General features: G+C 32.1%; 1 protein-coding gene and 1 pseudogene across 3 annotated transcripts in view; both read right to left on the bottom strand.

Moving 5' to 3' along the window:
- MDGA2 (MAM domain containing glycosylphosphatidylinositol anchor 2) overlaps positions 1-20,098 on the bottom strand; it is a 773,979-nt gene that overhangs the window by 367,221 nt on the left and 386,660 nt on the right. For 2 of the 3 annotated variants that reach the window (XM_036239414.1, XM_016151454.2), the window contains exon 3: positions 1,973-2,147. In XM_036239414.1, coding sequence (XP_036095307.1) covers positions 1,973-2,147 — 175 coding nt within the window. The remainder of the gene's footprint in view (positions 1-1,972; positions 2,148-20,098) is intronic. The other variant, XM_036239415.1, reaches the window with a different exon arrangement.
- Positions 15,015-15,133, bottom strand: LOC118601520 (annotated as a pseudogene).

Raw genomic sequence — 20,098 nt, 5'->3', positions numbered from 1 at the left:
CTAGGTTATATTTGACAAGCATGGATTCCTCAAGTAGACCTAGTTGTCTCTATTGTGAACTGTTCTTACCAGATAGAAAAGAATGGGTATAATGCCGAATAGCACTGAAAAGGCTTTATAGTAGTAGGAGGAGGAGAGAAGAATGTTTTCAAGAGTCCTTAAAAATGTCATTTCTGTCTCTGTGTTTGATTTTTAACCCATAAATACATTTTTTAAAATTATTATTATCAAACCTATTATAGTGGCAATGTAAGTCACAATCTCTTATTCATAACTTTTGGGAAATGTTTTTCAGAATATTTCAGATTTAAGAAAGATAACACAGCACATATACCATGCATTATGTAACACATCAAGCAGGATCTGTGGTGATACTATGTAATCAAACATTATTTCCTGAGTGAAATGTGATTATTCATATAAAATAGGGTGAATAAAGAATATAAAGTCATTTCTATTTTTCCACTTGAGTCATTTCAGGTCAGAAGTTGCCATCAAACTAATTCACATCAAGGTTTGCTGGAAAAAGTTACCCCAAAAAACTAACAAAACAAAACAAAACACACCCATTCAATTTTCAGAACTTTGGAATTGTGTCTAAGATATTGAAGTTGTATATTTTAAAATTTCATGACCAAAAATATAGCAACAAAAAAAGCATAGGTACATACTTTATGAACAAATATACTCAAAATTATTATTTTTTTAATAAAGTATATGTAACTAGAAATATTTAATCAAGAGATGATGAGCCAGACACTATACTGAAGTTGGGAAGTTTGGAGAAGGCCAAACTGCGTGCCAGTAAGGACAAGGGGAGAGCAGCTCATGAGATGCAGATGCCTAAGTTATGTCAAGAAATGCCTAAGGGACTAGAACATTTAAAAAGATTGGAACATGGATTTCTTCTCTCTTATACTTTCCAGGAAGAGAGCAAGTACCTGAATGTGGAAGGTGAATCACAAATGTAACCCTGTCACCCACTTCTCAGTAACCTAAAAAATTAATAAAATTAAATACAGTATCTGATAAATAGATCTTACATAATTCCAATCACTTTCCTAACTATCCAACACTTGTCTTGCATTGAAAAAGGAAAGAGGAAAGAACAAAAGACAGGTAGAAAACCAGAAACTCCTTACTTGTTACTTATGCCTGAATTCCTTTAATGCGAGGGGGGAAAATTATTTTATTCTAACATTAGAGAGTTAAATAAACTGTAATTTCTTGTAAAAAGCAATGGAATGATGAATAAACATGTTCAAAAGATCAAACTGATTGTAGCTCCTTATTTTGTTTCTGTGGGGAAGAAAGTAAGGAGACCAAGAGGATTTAAAACATATTTGCTAACAGTAAAAAGTGGGAAAATGAGATTAAGAACAGAAACAAATCAATACTTTCCAGGCAGCACAGCATTGGCCAATGTACTGATCACTTTCAACTGAGTTGGATCAAAAAGAGACTCTGTACAGATATTTTGGTCTTTCACAAACAAATAGCTCCATGTATATGATGTACGCTTAAAAAAATAAGAATAGCTGAAATCACACACAGGTAAAATTAACAAAAAAGTTATAGTATGTACAGCATAATTCTTTAAACAAATATAAATATTCATTTATATACTTACATGTAAAAATAAGAAGTATATGGTATATTCAACATTATTGGTCATTGGGATTGTCGGTAAGTATTTATTGTCTTAATCTTCTGGTTCTTTAATTGTTCTTTAAAAATATTTACAATGTTTTCATAAAAATTATGAAAATGTCTAATAGAGATTCTTTAGGAAATATATTAAATCAGCTATCCTTATTTTATATACTTTTTATTCTCAACTAAATAGAAGTCTATTTTTAGTAATAAATCATAGGTTTTCACAATAGACAAACTACAAAAAGTTTATCTCAAGTAGTAGGACAGAAAAAATTCATCATAGACTTAACCACAGTTGCCTGGGAAATTTACTTACAGTACACATCCACTCTGATTGACTTTATCGCTGGGGACCCCAAGCCATTCTCTGCTTTACAGTAATACCGGCCTCCTTGGTGTCGCTGAATATTTGTAATTCTCAAAGTCTCATTGAAGACACTTGAGTCTTGGAATCTGTCAGAGGCACTTCCTGCTGTTTTGGTCCACCTGATCTGAGCAAGCATCAACAAAGATTGTTACTTTAGGTTGGTTTTTTCACAGTGAAGTCAAAAATCAAATCATTTGAGGAGTTCGTTTTCAGAACTACTGCAATGTCATTCTTGACCAGTTATTGAAAAATTTAAAAAGTTTATACATACAATTAAATTATAAAATTGTAAATGCAATGTCATCATTGTATAGTGTATATAATTTTAATTCAATTGCATAGAATTCATCAATAGCTTAATCAGTGTGGAGGGCAAATAAATATAATCTAAAGGGAATTAAATATAAGTACGATCACCCCGCTTATCTGTGGTTCACCTACTGTGATTTCAGTTAACCTGCGGTCAACCGCAGTCTGAAATGTTAAATGGAATATTTCAGAAATAAATAATTTATGAGTTTTAAATTGCACACCACCATTCTGAGTCATATAATGAAATCTTACACTTTCCCACTCTATCCTGCCAGGGATACGAATTATCCCTTTGTCTGCTATATCCATGCTGTGTAAGCTACTGCCTATTAGTCATTTAGTAGCCTTCTCAGTTATCAGATCGACTGCTTCTGTACTTATGCTCCAGTAATCCTTGTTTATCCTAACAATAGACCCAAACCAATTCACATACCATTTATCACAGTATATAGTTATAATTGTTCTATTTTACTATTAGTTATTTTTATTAATCTCTTACTGTGACTAATTTATAAACTAAACTTTATCAATGGTATGTCTATATAGGAAAAAACAATACATATAGGGTTTGGGACTGTCCATAGTTTCAGGTATACACTGGAGGTCTTAGAATGTACACCAGAGAATAAGGAGGAATCTACCAAAGTACATGGGAAATACAAAATAGTTTCTCTTTTTTACTGGGCATTTAAGATTTTCTTTTATATTTCTCAAACCTTGTAAATACATTTTTATTTATTACTAAAGGTACTATAGCTAGGATCTCAATTTCTTTTTGGACATGCTTCATTATTTTGTTTCATACTTGTTGATTTGAATAATTTAACTATATTGCTATAATGGTTTATTGAGATTATGCATAATTTTATACACCTGGTTGCTAAAGGTGTAGGTTTTTTAAATATGGCTTTGCTTTAATAAGCTCACAAATGACTTGTCTGTTTTGATAATTAGAATTCACTTTACATCAATAATTATTTCTGAAAAATGTGCAAACTTTTCCAAAGAAAACATTTCCATTACACTGCCAAAACACATTGAATATCTAAAACATTTAATTATAAACAATACCATTCTTTTAAACACAGCTGTGTATGACAGACTTAGTTTTTGCTAGCAATAAAGACCAGCATTCAACTCAAATTTTGTGTATTTTAGTTTATAAAACCTGAACAAAAGCCACATGATGGTATTGCAAAGTGATACAAAATAGGAAGTAAAAAAGATTTGATTTTATTTCTCTCCTTGTTCCTGCTGTGTTATATATTTGTTTTTATTTTCAGATTGAGAATGGCTGATAAAACTCATCTGGTCAACACACATGAAGAAACATGAAAAAATTCAACTAAAGACTGAGTCTTCAAAATTCAAACCCTATAATACTGCTATTGTGTATGCTATCTTCTTGTTAATTAAAATTTATGATCTAATAATTTTAAAAGTACCTTTAAAAAGCCCTCCAAATCATTAAAATATCATTATGCATATAATCATATTTGCCCTTAATCGTTGAGTAAATAAAAATATTAATTAGAGATAATAAAAATTAACTGATTTATAAAATTAAATATCAAATACTTATTGAACACTTTGTGCATGGAATATACACAGAAATAAGCAGCATAATTACAGATTTCAAGCAATTTATAAACTGATTACGAATATGCATATAAATAACCAGGGTGTAACAAGGGCACTGGTTTGATAAGTAGTATTTCCATGGTGAAATCTGAAGTTCTATTTTCATTTAAATTTTAAAATCTACAGGTAAACAAATAAAGAAGACAAATAACTAAATTACATATTTTTGTTCTTGTATATAATTAGTATATAAATATACTAATTCCTTTAAGATATTAGATATTTCTAAGATATAATCTAGGATATAAACAAAAAATAATTTCAATTAAGAGACAAAATTTTCTTGGTCTAAAATTGGTTTTGAAAAATAAATATTTCAAAAAATAAAAAAGTATATCAGGATAAAAAGAGAAGAAAATGGCCTAGCACTTTCAGATATTCAAAATACATTATTAAGATACAGTGATTAAGTTGTATAATACTGGTATAGTACTAGAAATTGTTCAAGAATAGGAGAAGAGAGAGGTAAGAGTGTGTGTTCACTTGTGTGTGTATATGAGAAGGAAGAAGAAAAGAGAAAGATGAAAGAGGGAAAGAAGAAACTATGACATAGACTAGAGGTTATCAAACTTTGTTGTCTTAGACTACCTTTACACTCAAAATTTATTAAAAACACTAACTATTTTTGTTTGTTAGAATTATATCCATTCATAATTATGTTATTAGAAATTAAAACTGAGCCCATGTAAAACTAATTATTATCAATTCATTTTTAATTATATCATAAACTAATGACATGTTAACATAAGGAACATTTTTAGTCTGAAAACCATATTTTTCAAACAAAGAATAATTGAATAAAAAGAATGGAATCGTTTTATAGTTCTTCAAGTCTCAGTAGTATCTAGTTTAGTGGAAATGATCTATCTGGAGAATCATATCAGTGTCTGCATGTAATCTGTTCCAACATGTTGCTTTGCTTGAAGTATTTGAAGAAAATCTGCCCTCACACTATTTGGTTGTAAAGGGAAAGGTATTTCAACAACCTTTTCAGAACATTGTGAATAGTCTTTGATATCACACTCAAAAGGGGTAGTGTCCTAACATTTGCTTGCAAAGTGGAATCTATAACTATATCAATGACCTTTTGGTACTCTGTTATGTTAAAACCCATTGGTCTATCCTGCACTTTGTATAACTTTTTACTCATACATGATTTTATAACATCATGCATTAGTCATTTGGAAAATATAAATTCACTGAGATCTTCCAAATGTTGACATATTTCATTTTATAATACAAGTCATGTTTATTAATCTCATCATCAGTATCTTTAGTAGAGTCTTTAAGTGTTGGGTAGCCATCATGCAGATTTTGACATTGACAGATTTTTCAAAATTCTAGTTTTTATCTTAAACATGTAAATTTTATCATTAGTAACAAATATAGCTAAGGTGCTTTCTTTGAGATGGCGGTTTCACTTCACTTTTGAGAAAATATTTGCCAAATACCCAAGTCTGAATAACCATAATTTGTATAACAATTATTTGTTAAAGTAAAAACACTATTTTATGGAAAAAAGTGTCTAATATACCTCAAAACTTAATCACACACTCTGTTACCTTGAGAAAACCACTGTACGTTAGTAAACAGCAGGAATGTTTTACAGGAATTTTCCATTTTGTCACACAGAACATTAAAAATGTAGTAGTCAAGTTTCAAAATATGAGTTTTTTCCTCCTTTTCTCTACTTTAAAAAAATAAATACTGAAAGGAAATAATCCCGAGTCACAGAAAGATAGGAATCTACTCATTGAGAGGAATTACAAGTTATATATGTAACTAAAGACAGAAAAAAAAAGCAAAACAAAACCCTAGACATACTCTCATAAAAGTTGTGATTTTGAAGTCTACAAAGAAAATCATGTAGGTTTCTAGGCAGAAGGAACAGATTGTCACAATGTGTCAGAATCTACTCATTTCCTAATATTGACTCTCCCATTTTTTCATTGTAATTGAACCTTAAATTATTCATTAGATAATGCTTGTCCAGGACAAAGAAAACATTGCCCAGTTATCCATTCAGCATGCCCTTGCCAGTGTGTTTCAAGCAGAAATATCCTTATAAGAAAGCAGCACTTCACATTTAGCTCATTTCAGCACATTTCCACTGGCTCTCATCTTGGACTATGAGCTTATTTGAAATGAACATCAGGCACAAAGAAGCAATAAAACAGAGGAATCTCAATTCTTGACATCACAGAGTTGTGCCCACCTGACCTGAACTAGTTATAGCTCTTGACTTCTACATGAGAAAGAAATAAAATTTTATCTTATGTCATAATATTGGGGGATTTTCTATGACTAGTATCTAAGCTTAATTCCAATTGATAAGCCTGGGGTGGTACAGGAGATCAGTTTGTCTTCAAGAGTCTCATCTCGACCACTGAAAGCTCAAAAACAATGGAATAACACCTGCAGTTACTAAAAAAAGGAGCAGGGATCAGGGGTGGTGTGGGATGCATGTGTTTATATCCCAGTATCTGACAGCAAAAATCTCATTCATCTTAGTATGAAAGAGAAATATTTAGTGCTATGCAAACATTCGGTAATCTCAAAATTCAAATAATCCCACCTGACAAAAATACTTGAGACCATATTAAAAACATCCAATGAATAAACTGGATGTGAAGCAATGGTATAAAAAAGGATATGGAGGTGAGCATTTAATATGAGTATATGTGCATTTGATAAATAAGTATGGTTCACCTGAGTAATATACAATTCAAGTACTAAATAAAATTTCTTAAAACCAAAATATATAGAGAGAGAATAAAAAGATTAGCAATATCCTAGCAAAACCTTGGAGTTTGGAGTGGGTGTAGAACATGAAGGGGAGGTACATCTCTTAATGCCTTGTGGAAAGGAAAGGAAAGGGAAGGAGAAAAATAAGTTATCTAAAATCTTAAACTTTAGAAGAGTCGAAAAGGGAAAAAGTGTGTCTCTATGGGAGAAACAGTAGGTCTTTGTTTACAAATACCAAAGAACTATAAATATCTGATTAAAACAATTTTTAAAATACACAATTCCAGAAATGAAAGAGAAAACAAAATAAAAGGAAAAGAATAGAAATAATAGGAATTTGATAAAATGAGCAAAAATAGAGCAAAAGGAATAGAGAAATATATAATTTTAAGTAAATAATAACCATAGAGTAGAATGGAAACAGTTGTATCACAGACTAAATGTGAATAGATTGAATTTATTATAACAGTCTATTAGACTTGATTTAAAAGAAACATGTTTATATGCTATATCAAATAAATATGTAATTATATATTATTATATAACTTTACATCTACTTAGATAATTTATATATTATTAAAAGTAACAAGTTTATATGCTATTTACCAAATATATTTATTATATTTATTATATTTGGTAAATATTATATGTATGTGTGTGTGTGTATATATATATATATATATATAGAATTTAATATATACTAAAACAGGTGACAGTAAAATCTTGAGTCAAGATTGGAAAAGACACAAAGTTGTAATAGAAATATGTAAATTAAAATTAATCATCACTCAGAAGTGACAATATTTATATAGAGTAAGACAAAATTAGTAATACATTTTCAATTTAAAACACTGTTAGGGAAAGGTCATTATTTTATGTAATTTTAAAAGTCACAGCTTATATAAAAAATATAGTCATTAATTGGTATGCAGTAGAATACAGAGCAGCTAAAGTTATAAAACAAATTAGAAATGGAAGAATTTGAGAAACATGAAGTTGCAGCGGGAAATTCCAATATATATTTGAGAATTATGCAGTTCTAGATAATACAATTTTTCTATTAAATTAAAAAAAAATAGTTAAGACAGGGAGAAACTGAAAAATAGTATCGACACATGACTAATAAAAATCTTCCTTTCACAGAATGGATTTTTTTCTAAAGTTCATGAAAAATTCACAAAAATTAATCATGTAGTTGGAGAAGCAGAAAAAAACAACCAACCAACCAAACAAAAAACAAAACCTTAAAGAGCAGAGATAATATAGGCCATGTAATCCAGACTTTATTCAATGCAGTTACAAATGAATAATCAAAAGATGACAAATACAACAAAATCCAGTTATTGCTCAAAGAGAAAATTAAAAGGAAGAGTGTTAACTATCTAGAAGTCAAGAAATAAAAAAAAAAAAACACTTCATAGTAGAATCTATAAATACAGTGAAAGGGGCACATAGAAGAAAGCATACACCTTCTATATTAATGAATAAATAAATAAATAAGTAAATAAATAAAACAAGTATTTATCTAATTTATTTTAATTTAACATAGATTGCTGGGCTCTAACCTAAACTACTGTTTGTTAATCACTACAAGAAATGTAGAACTAATTTGTCTTTACTTTTAATTTCTTCCCCTGAAGATTCTTCTGAGCTAGCCTGGCATAGGTGCACAGAATTTCATTGGAGAAACTGTAAAACACACAGGAAGGCCCATAAGAAAGCTTTATGGATAACTCAAGTCTGGATTCTAGCAATTAATTCAGTAGATAATCTACATGTATCTGTTGAATGAAAATATAACACTTAAATTGAAACCTGAGCTGTTGGTACATTTAGAGGTGAGAATTAGGTGCTACTGTAAGACCAACAATTAACAGTGACTTTTACAAGATAAAAGGTAGATTCTGTTGTGTTAAAAAATGTCTGGAGGAAGGCAGACAAGTGTATACTCAGTGCTCTGCTCAGAGACTCAGGCATTTTAGAAGTGCTTTCCCTATGTGTTACCTGCACTCAAAGTCCAAATTAACAGTTATAATCTAGTTGTCACACCCCATTCCTAGCAGAAGGAAAGATGAAAAGACAAAAACTGTCTGCTAGTTGTCTTTTAGAGAAAGTTCTAGGATGCTGCCTTGTGACGCTTCTGCTTAGATTGTATAGTTATAGACATATACTTAGCTATAAGGAAGACTGGGAAATGTTTTCCTTACCTAGCATGGTACTTCCCTCCCAGCCTCCTGCTAAAATCTGATGTTTCAATAACTCCAGAAATAGAGGATAAGGGATATTTGGGACAACTTCAAGTCCCACAGTGGGAATGAAATCTGATTTCAAATATGCTGCATTGTTAAATATGATTGTGTTTAAATTGTGACAATGACATTAAGCAACTTTCCATGAGCGTAACATGAACAGAAAAAAAGAAAATTCCTAAACTAGAATTTAGGAAATACTTTCTCATTACTTAATCTGAAGAAACAATACAGAGATTCTCTTAGGTCACAGAACATGACACTTGAATTGATGTCTAGTGAGTGAAGATTTGTTCATCGAAGTTACTTTTTATTGGTTGCCATATACACTCAGATCAATCTGTAGAGACAAATCTGAGCTTTGTCCCAGTCTTGTTTGTACTTTGAAAGAAGATTCTGCTTCAGTATAAGAAAACCAGAAGAGTAAAATAAACATTATCTTGTCTAATCTGCTATAATCATTGGGATGATTTGCCACCACAGCCTCTGGGAGCTAAACAAAGACAGTTACAGAGTGCCAGCCTGAGAGAGTATAAAAGAATATCTACGACAGTAGGCGATTATGAGTAGATGTTGCTCATTATACTTTCAAAAAAAAGGTTATCTTCTTATCCTGAACTAATATCAGGAAAAATAACAGAGGAAATATGTTCTCTTTGAATTATTTAATACAATAAATAGAATTCTGAATGGCACAGGACTCCAGATCACGCAGGTTCAATTTTCAATAAATTGTATCAGTCTATTGTAAATTATAGCAAAATGTCAAGCTTGTTTCTAAATCTAATTTTATAGAAAGAACCACAATTGTCTGACAAAGCAATAAAATTTTAACAAGAAAACGTCTATACTCTATGCATAAAACACTACATTTTTCTAATATGCCCAGAATATTAGATATCACTACTAACATAACTAATGCTACTACTGCTAATAGCAATATAATTTATATCTTTAAAAGATTTCTAGAAATTAGAGTTATTATCGGATATATGATCACAGTGTGATAATTTCTCAGTATGTATAGTGTAAATAAAAAGCTCAGAAAAAAAAAATCACCATATAAAAGAGAGGAGAGGAGAAAGAAAGAGACGGAGGGAGAGGAAGAGGAAGATGGAGAGGGGGTCGGGGGAAGAGAGAGAGAGGGAGAGACTTAAAATCAACAAGGGGTCTTCTCACTAGCCAGAGGATAGAATGGTGAAAGAGACGGAATCATCATGGTAAAAGCGTTGGAAACAAAAGGAAAATCATGGGGTGAGGATGGATATTTCTGAAACTAGATACGCCTAAAAGCAGAGACTTTAGTTTTTCTAATCTTTTTTTTTTTTTTTTTTTTTTTTGGCTGTAGCTTTTCTTTGGACTTAAACTTTGAAGCATTCACTCAACTTTCTTGTGCGAATACACAGTAAGAGAAACAAAATAAAATTAGGGTTTATCTTTAATAGTGTCGTGCTTCCTATATGTATGTGGAGCATTACACCAGGGCTTGCTAGCATTATTTCAAATCGAAGGTGACTGAACAGTAAACATCTTGGTGCAATTGCTTAGCTTATAAATACAAAATGTTGGGGGTTGATGTAGGCTGCCTTGTGGAAGGGTTTTGTTTTGTAGCGTAATTAAGACATTAATTATGAACTCCAACAAGTAACAGAATTTTACTTCTTTAAAAGTTTACAAAAATCATCATCTGATTTTAATCCCAGGACAGGCTTAAAAAGTAGGAAAAAATGTTTTCCCTATTTTATAGCTATAGTTTTTTCCATGATCATGTGACTCTGTGCCTTTGTACACAGGTCTTCTCATCTGAAAGTTCTCCCTTTTTCCTTCGCTTATTATCTAGTTAACTCCCTCTGATCCTCCAGAAGTAATTTCGTTAGATATCATCCCCTCTCCCATAAAGCTCTATTACATGCCATCTTCTTTGTTGCCATAGCACCCCGCAGTTCCCTCTATGAAAGTACTCATCACATGTTATATAAATTAGCTATTTATGTGTTGTTGCAAATAACTGGTGTTCTGCCTCATTCTCTGAGTCCCTTTATCCATCTTACATGTACTTCCCCGGGATTCCCTGTTTCTCATAGAAAAAGGTCTCTGGGCTGTGGAGCCACTTTGCTCTCAGAGGCAGTCTTGGGAATGCTTGGGACTTTTCTCTCCACCCGGTGGGTCCTAGCCAAAGAATAACTAGTGTGGATATAAAATTCCAACTCCCTTGCCTCCAGTTAGGACAGATTATGAAGCAGAAGCATAATTTATACTGCAGAGTTTCTTTGCAGGATTAGGCTGAAGCTAATCTCCTAAAATGACACCTTTCCCTGGCTTCTTCCCTTTTCTCTCCTGCTATCTTGATCTATTAGTAGTTTCTCCTAAGAGCACTTCCTTTATAAGTCACATGCACATGAATTCTCATCTCAAGTTCTATTTCGAAAGAACCAAATAACTCTTTTGCCTTTAATAAACTGTAAGCCATTACAGCAAGGACTGTTCTTGATCTCGATATCTCCAGCCCAAAGCACTGAGCCTGGAACATAATAGTAATAAAGAGAATCATTGTTGCTTGAGTGGATTCCTAGTACTATAATTCTGCTGACCAGAAAACAGAAATTAGATAAAATCCCACTCCACAAGGCACCCACAATATACAGCAATGAGCTTCAGTTAATTATGATGTTGCTCCTTTAATACATATTGCTTCAAATGAAAGTTGACTCTATTTATCTGTTTTCACTCTGAAATATGCCCAGATTTCTGTTTCGATTCTATGATATTTAATGAATTTATAGTAATATATTTAAATATTTTCTCTACTACTCTTTATAAGCATAAGATTATATTTTGAACCTGGGTTGGTAAAATTAGAGGGAAATATCAAACAATACCTTTCTAGTGTCAAATTTTAGATTGTTATTGAATTGGCAATTAGCACCACTAGATAGGACAAAAATAAACATTGATAAATAGAAATAGTAAATTTATAAAGATAAATTCATTCAAAAGAACTGGCAATAATAGAGAAAACTAACAACAACAAAAAACAAAATTAGAATAGGTGATTTGAGTTGTGAATTATTCCGTCATAAAACCACTGAAGTTTTAGAATAGACCTAGATTGCCAATTGAATCAGCAGTACAATACAGCTGGTATAAAAATATCAAACACTGTGCTAAATATATTCAAATATAATTGAGATGTATGGATTTGACTTCATTTTTATTATAACCTAAATTTTTAAGAATTACATTTCATATAAGCTATAAAAAAATAGGAAAAATGTGAAATATATTCTCCAATTTTTTCATGAGGTGAAAGTAAAGAGATTTGTTTAGCTGATTCCTCATTGGCCTCTCATTCATAGTCTCTTTTGGTAGTTTCTACGCACATCCCTGACCACTGAATGGTTGAATGCCTTAAAGCTTGGTCCTTTTCTATCTACGCTCTCTTCCACAGTCATCCCCTTCAGTGTTTTAAATATTATATATGTGATGATACCTCCTAAGATGGTATTTATAGTTCAAGCCTTTTCCCTGAATCACAGTGTTCTGGCAACACCACCTGCCCTCCATCTCCAATGTAACATATTCAAAATGAACTCTTGAGCTCCCCTTTAAAACAGCTCTCGTAGTCTCCCATTTCAGTTAATGGCAACTCTAACCTTTCAGTCATTCAGACCCAAAACTTTGCAGTCACCTTGAAAAGAGAATATCAATAAAAGCACAAAATCATATTATTAATCTTAATTCCAAAAAAGAAAAAAAAATTATCATATCTGTGATGGACTTTAAAATCTGTGCTATAATTTGAGAAGTAGTAACATAGTCATTCACTGAACTTTCATGTTTGCCAGGGATTTTTATGACCCCTGAAGATGAAAACATAAACTAGATAAAATCCCATTCCACAAGGTTCCCACAATATACAGCGATGAGTTTGATGACTCATGGAGGACTTACAGGACTCATGTAGTCATACTCGTGACTATGATACATTGCAGTGAAAGGATATAAAGTAAAATTAACAAAGGGAAAGATTTATAGGGCAAAATTTGGAGGAAGACAGGCACAAGCTTCCAAGAGTCCCCTCCTCCTGGAGTCACACAGGAGGCACTTAATTTCCTCTGTTAAATTATGACAACACATGTGAAATATCTACCATGGAAGTTCATTAGAGACTTAGCTTTCTTAGGGGCTGTTCACATAGGTACCTCCTGCTTAGCATATACCAAAATTCCGACTCCCAATAGTATAGTAAGTGTTCGGTGTCAAGTTTACTGTTTGTAAAACCAATTTAGACACAGTGAACTATATACTTAGATAGAAAATAGTAGGACCCTTTCTGAAATCCAAATTCCCAGATGCCAACTGAAGTAGGGCCAACATTGCAAGCAGGCCTTTTTAAGGCTGGTATTTTCAGGCCTGCCAGGTTAACACTTCCTGCGCACATGTATACATACATTGTAGCAGAAGTGTTATGTGAGCCTTCTGAAGAAGCTCCGTAAAAGAGAAGGACGTGAGCACATTTATCTTTTTCCCTTTTCTTTCTCGTTATCAAATGTGAACACTGGTGCTCCAGGACCCATCCTAGACTGTGGACCAAACTCCAAGGTAAAAGTCATATGCTAAGGATGGGTTCCCCATGACATAAAGTCATCATACTATCTCAATACTCTCAATATCTAGATTTATTTTCTTGGCAGAATTTATGCTTATCTTATTTAAGCTACAACTGTTTCTGCATTCAGTAATTAGTAGGTAAACACAATTTGTCATGAAAAAAATTAAATTAAACAAAATGTAATAAAGCATCCATTTTAACATTTGCAGATCCTATAAATAGAAGATCCAATCTGTTTTCCAAATGCAAAATAATAAAAGTAGTACCCTTGAAAAACAACTAGAAGTACCCAAGGAAATAAGTTGCATGTTTCGGAAATGTTATGTTTAAAGCATCCAAAAGCTTTGAATGCCAGTTCATGACAGAAAGAATAAACTATTGGTTAAAAAATAAATAAAGCATCAAATTGGAGCTTCATGACTTAATCATCAATATGTCGTTTTTATGAAGGGGAAGGTGCTTTGATGGCATGTATTCTGACACATTTTTCTTTCGGTAATTTGAGTGACTAAGTACAAGAGGGTGGCAAAGTTTCACTATAATATTTTTTCCAGACTTAAAAGACTTCCGTGATTTAAACTTAGCATTTTTATACTTAATAATCAATATTTATTTTACTACAAAATTTTACAAATTAAGAATTTTTTTAAAGTGTTGCTACTGAACAGCTTTCCATATTCTTCCTTATGTATTTCTTATGGGTACTTTTTCACCATCATTATCAATCTGATTAAAAGTGAAGTAGTAATTTCTTTAATGATTTTTTTTATAAAAATATAATCTGAATTAAGTTCTTATAGTCACTGCAGAACATTGGAATGTAATAAAAAATAAATTGCTCTATTCAGCTCACTCCAAGACAGTACTCTACTATAGCTGTATTTAAATTTATTAATAAGACAACTAAATGAACTTTTGCTATTTAAGGTATTTAAAAAACATCATAAAACTTATGGAAAAGTGAGAACGTCTTTTGGCATTAGGCTTGACGGAGATGTTTGTAATTGTGGTATTCTAACATTCTAACAGATACATTTAGCCAGATTTTGCCAAATAAATAATTCTGTGCAATTCTATTTCATGCTTTCTAATAATTTATATAAAATATCAAAAAAAGTTAGATTAAATTGGGTTAAGACAATATTTTCAAGTGAATATTTGTCCCTTTGCATTTTTCTCAGCACTTGAAAATAGAAAGAGAAATTAACAACTTCAATTCTTAAGGGTACATTTTCAATTTTATGGAATTATCTTTACCTGACACCTTACCCCTAAAATATCCGAGCAATTTATTTATTTATTTATTTACTTACTTATTTATTTATTTACTTATTTACTTATTTATTTATGTTAGGCAAGGCAACCCTTGGTGGACCTCACAGATTGCAAGGACCTTGTCAGTTTACAATCCCTTATTTTTTTTATTTTTTTATGCCTACAGCACCTGGCCTTTCTAGGTGGTCTCCCATCCAAGTACTAACGAGGCTCGACCCTGCTTAGCTTCCAAGATCAGATGCAATTGGGCTTCTTCAGGATGATGTGGCCGTAGACCTGTTTGAGCAATTTTTAGAAAAATAAGAACAATAACACATTTAATGGGTATCTTGCAACATTAAGAGGTACCTATGACCTGTATTCATAAACCAGTGGTTGCCACTGATGATCTGACATGGAGCTGAGGTGGTGATGATAGAGTTGAGGAACAGTTGCACATACATAGAAAGTTTTGGTCTCTGGCCTGCTGTTCACCTTCTGCTGTGTGGTCCGTTTCCTAACAGGCCACAGACCAGAACCGGTCCACAGCCCAGGGGTTGGGGACCCCTGTCATAAACTGTCAAATTAGACTTAAACTCAATTCAACATCCAGATGATTGAGAGCTACCAACAAGAAGGCAAGCAAAAGTAAATTGAGGCTTCATAAATAATATACATGACAAAGGTCCATTTTAAATGTTCACGCACATGGCCCAATTTCAAGACCCTTCAATCAGACAGCATTAACAATATGCTAATCTTGCACACATTTAAAACACTTCAGCTCACTAAATTATTGTCAGAGTTAAATATTGTAAGAATTTATAAAGTTGTTTCAATTTTGAATAAAGCTTAGAAAGGGAGGAAATGAAAACTAATAGTGTGTTGGATTCTGAACTAGATACTTTTGCATAATTATCTTTATAACAATCCTACAAGTTAATAATATTATCCTCAATTTGCAGATGACTAAACTGGGATTCAGAAAAGTTAATTAACTTTTCCAAGACCATACAATTAGTAAATAGTGGTTCCAAGATTCTGACAAGCATCTGCATGACTCTATTTCTATTGAAAGTAGCAGGTATTTGTTAAAGGCTTACTCTGACGAATGTTTAAGTATCTTATTTAAACTTCATAATAATCTTATCAATTATATACTATATCTCCATTTTACAGATGATAAATTGACACTGAAGACAGTAAAATAATTTTCCCAAGATCCCACATATAGTATATGGGGGAGCTAGATCGAGGTCCCGCTCTATCTGAAATCGCAGACTGTTTTTACTCTCTGATGGCTTTAATTCAAGTTAGTTCAAAGGATCTTTCTCCAAGAGCAAATGGAAATGGTTAGTTGCTTTAACTCTTAGTAAAGAGAGCACACATTATTCAACTTGACTCTCCTTCTGTAACATTTTCTGCACATGTTTATATTCCTACTAGAATGTTTTTTTTTTTCCTAATTGAAATAGAGATAAAGAATAAAGCACAAAATTATCTTGTATAGTATCACCAGGATTCCTGAAACTGTGCATTCCTGAGACAAGAAAAAATAAATAAAAGATGTTTGAATTTTTATGCTGGGCAAAGAGAAGAGAAGGAAGAATTTTTAAAGTTAAAAGAGGAGGTCTACAGAGAAGCTTGCCCTAAGACAGTGGTTTTCACAAACAAGGGGAAATAGATAGATATAATTTGGGTAGCTTTAAGACATTTTCAATAGCAAGTTAGAGATTTTGACTTTTGTACAAATATAGTAAAGATCAAATGGATTACAGGGATAAGTGGTCGATACATTTTCCTATATGACCATGTATATAGTTTACTGATTACTTATCATCTCTTCAAACTTTTGACTTGGATGCCTTCTTATAATTCAGATATCAGAAGGATAAAAACTACCTTTACCAGACTCTTTTGCACTAAGGTCGCTGACAGGATTTGGGTTTTATCAATAACAATTCAAAAACGAATTAAGTTTCAAAGGAGGTATTTTGCAAGGAATCAATTTTTATAGGTGAGAATTACAGTAAGCATGGTTATGAAACAGGCCCAGCAGTTCTGGAGTACACGTCTCAATTTCTCTATTAGTAAGGTACACGTTTCTTGAGGCTACTGGTTGGAAAAACTACTTGTGATTCTAACAGGAAAAGCAATTCCCTCAGTGGACAAAGTCTGTGAAGTTATTCTGGGAATAATTTCTGTAAGCCCAGCCTTAAAGCCTTCTTCAGCCCTTACAATTAGTTTTGTAATGAATTAATTACCTAGATTAATCCATTTATGCTTAAGTTAGCTAGAATAGATTCTGTTATCTGCAACTGAACCCTTTTTCTCCTCATTCTCACCTGCCCTTTATCAGCTTCACCTTCAAAGCCAGGCCTAGCAAAGTAAAAGTGGAAGTAAGGTCAGTGCTATGTCACTTTGGGCATCCTTTCTCCAAATGCATGCTCCTCCTCTTCTAGGATTTATCTGTATTAGTATTTGCTGGAGACAACAATACTTATTCCACAAATATGAATGAGCATCATGAAATCTAAGTGCCCATTGTAATTAGCATACTGATACAAAGTCTTGGTTCCCTAAGTATCATCAGTGCTCAAGTTTAAATGATGTATTCCAATCCTATAATTTTAATGAGAGAAAGAAGAATGATGGTAACTGGTAACTGAAGAAAGAAGTGACACCTTTAACAGAATGTAAACAATCAGAACTCATATTCTGCTAAATAGAAACATTATTAGGAGCTGCATAAAATACGCTGAAGCTACTTTGCATGATTCATAAAGACTTTAATGTATCTGCACTTTAAGGTAAGCCCTATTATAAAAGAGCTTCATAGTACTTTAAGTATTGGTTTATTTAATTTCAATAAATTATTTAAATTTAAAGTTTAAAAATGAATATTTGCTGTTTAAAAGTAAATTATGTTCAAGTTCACATATAGATGTAAATACCAATATCTACGCAAAAACTCATGAATACTTAGTGTTATCCGGATATATATGCTTATTTCACAGTGTTTATAATCAACTGCATATGAAAAACTAAACTTTCAAGTGAAATATAAGCGAAATACTTATAAAATTGATATATCACAATGTCATAATACAATCCTTACAAAAAAAAGTTTTGTTTACTTTCCCTCCCACCAACTTAGTTTTTGAGCCAGCATATGGAAGAAATATATTTAATTTGCATCAATATATTTGAAGAAGGGCCCGGTCAGGACTCCTCTAATAGAGGCCTCACGGTGCCTTTGGCTTCAATTTTCCTTGCTCTATAACAAAACAATAGATTGTCCCCAGTGCTTGACACAGAGCTTAGAACATCCTCTGCTATAGAAAACTGCCATGAAGCTAGTGATTAATACCTTTACGCTTACTGATCACAATCCTTTGGTCTAGTATTCTTTCCAGACTATTCCCATCTTTGTTCCTGGGTTACTAACACCACTAGAAAAACACGTTGTCAAAGGAATGGCTCCTTGAAACACGATAGCCCCACCGACCATCACGTAGTCCCTGGAATAATGCCCAAATTTCCCCTTAAATACCCTAAGCTAGACTGAGCAGGCAAGGCAGTTTTGAAGGTGTTAACCTGCTGCCTTCTCAGATCACCAGTGCTCTGACAATAAATGCTTATTCTAAATAGCACAACTCCTGTGTTGGTCTATTGGCTGAGCGAGGTGGGTTGCATGAGCCCCAGACTTGGTCGCCTTCCAGTTTTATATTGTCTTTAACTTTAAAGAACAAAAGTCAGGCTTTGCACCCTTAGGTCTCAGTTGCTATGTTATTAAATCTACCTTTAAATACTTTTCATATGATATGGAGTGTACAATGTGAAGTGTCATGGAAAAGACAACATGTGGAGAACATAAACGAGGGATTGTCAATCATAAAATACAAACCAGAGGCTGCTCTAAAAAATGAGGTACGAAGCACAGAAAAACTACATTTCTTAAAAGTTTATAAAAGAAACCACACAGTGTTTCTTATCTAAAGGGGAAAATATTGACCTAACAGCATACATGAGTTTTAACTCATACTCACATTGAGACATTTTTGAGAACATGTTATTCCCACCTCTATGGTTGGGGGAATTGAAACCTTTTTAAAATCATAACGTAGGGCCCCTATCAATGAATCTCACCATTAGCCTCATACTTTGAAGTCAAGTAATTTATGAAAATAGGTGACACAGATAAAACTACTTCAGCCTATTGTCCCCTGAGCTATGAAGGATAAACCCTAAAATGTTTTTGCTACCTGGTCATTTCAAATTAAAGCCAATACACACAGCATTTCAAAATATCTTATTTAGTCATCTCTTTCTTTTTCGCTAACTTCATTTTATACATTTAGATGACAAAACCAAAATAACATAGTAAGTGACAGAGGTACAATAGCCAGCCTTCTATAATTACTGAATACTTTCCCAATAATATGTGTGTGTGTGTATTCAGTATATAATTTTATATTTTATGTTATGTGTATGCGTATACATGAAACTATAATCATAAGTCTTCTGGTATGATAGTAAAAACATTAAACAACGTGAGGTAAATTGCAGACATTATTTCTCAACTATCAATTTAGGTATGAACATATCTGAAACTTTATCATCAGTGGTTTTCATGTGTTGCATTTATCAAGTAAAGAAAATTATAAAGACTTATGATCTCGTTATTCCAAATGTATGTCAAGAAGCCCTAAGAAATCAAATACCTTCAATTGTCAATACTTGTGGCAATAGTACATGTTGAGGATACAAAACCAAAAGGAGATAAATGTACCCTGAACTTATTAGGTATTAGGAAATGACATATAATCCGTGATGTTACTATGACAATTCATGAAAAAAAGATCTCTTCTAATAAATTAATATAGTTATTATTTCAGGTAAGATGTAATCTTGTTATGAGTCTCACTACAAAATGAATACAATTCACATCAAATTTTTAATACATAGAAATGCTAGATTTTATCAAAAGGTACTTATAATAAATATACATTTTTATTTTCCCTAACATTCCTTTGAAGGAAATATTTATTTGATTTTGTCATTTCAGTCAATTACTGTATATTTACAGAGTTAGCGTAATTGTCTCTCATTAAGAAGTTAGTGTTCATATGTGTAATCATTTGAACATGTAATTATGATACCTAATTATATAAATATAGCCTATATTAAAATGATCAAAATCTTCTTCATTATCTTATTGATTTTAAAGACTGCATGATATTTATTAAGTATCTGAAAGAG

Source organism: Rousettus aegyptiacus, unplaced genomic scaffold (genome assembly GCF_014176215.1).
Source record: "Rousettus aegyptiacus isolate mRouAeg1 unplaced genomic scaffold, mRouAeg1.p scaffold_m13_p_3, whole genome shotgun sequence".
Classification (NCBI taxonomy): Eukaryota; Metazoa; Chordata; class Mammalia; order Chiroptera; family Pteropodidae; genus Rousettus; species Rousettus aegyptiacus.
This window is presented reverse-complemented; position numbering and strand designations above follow the sequence as displayed.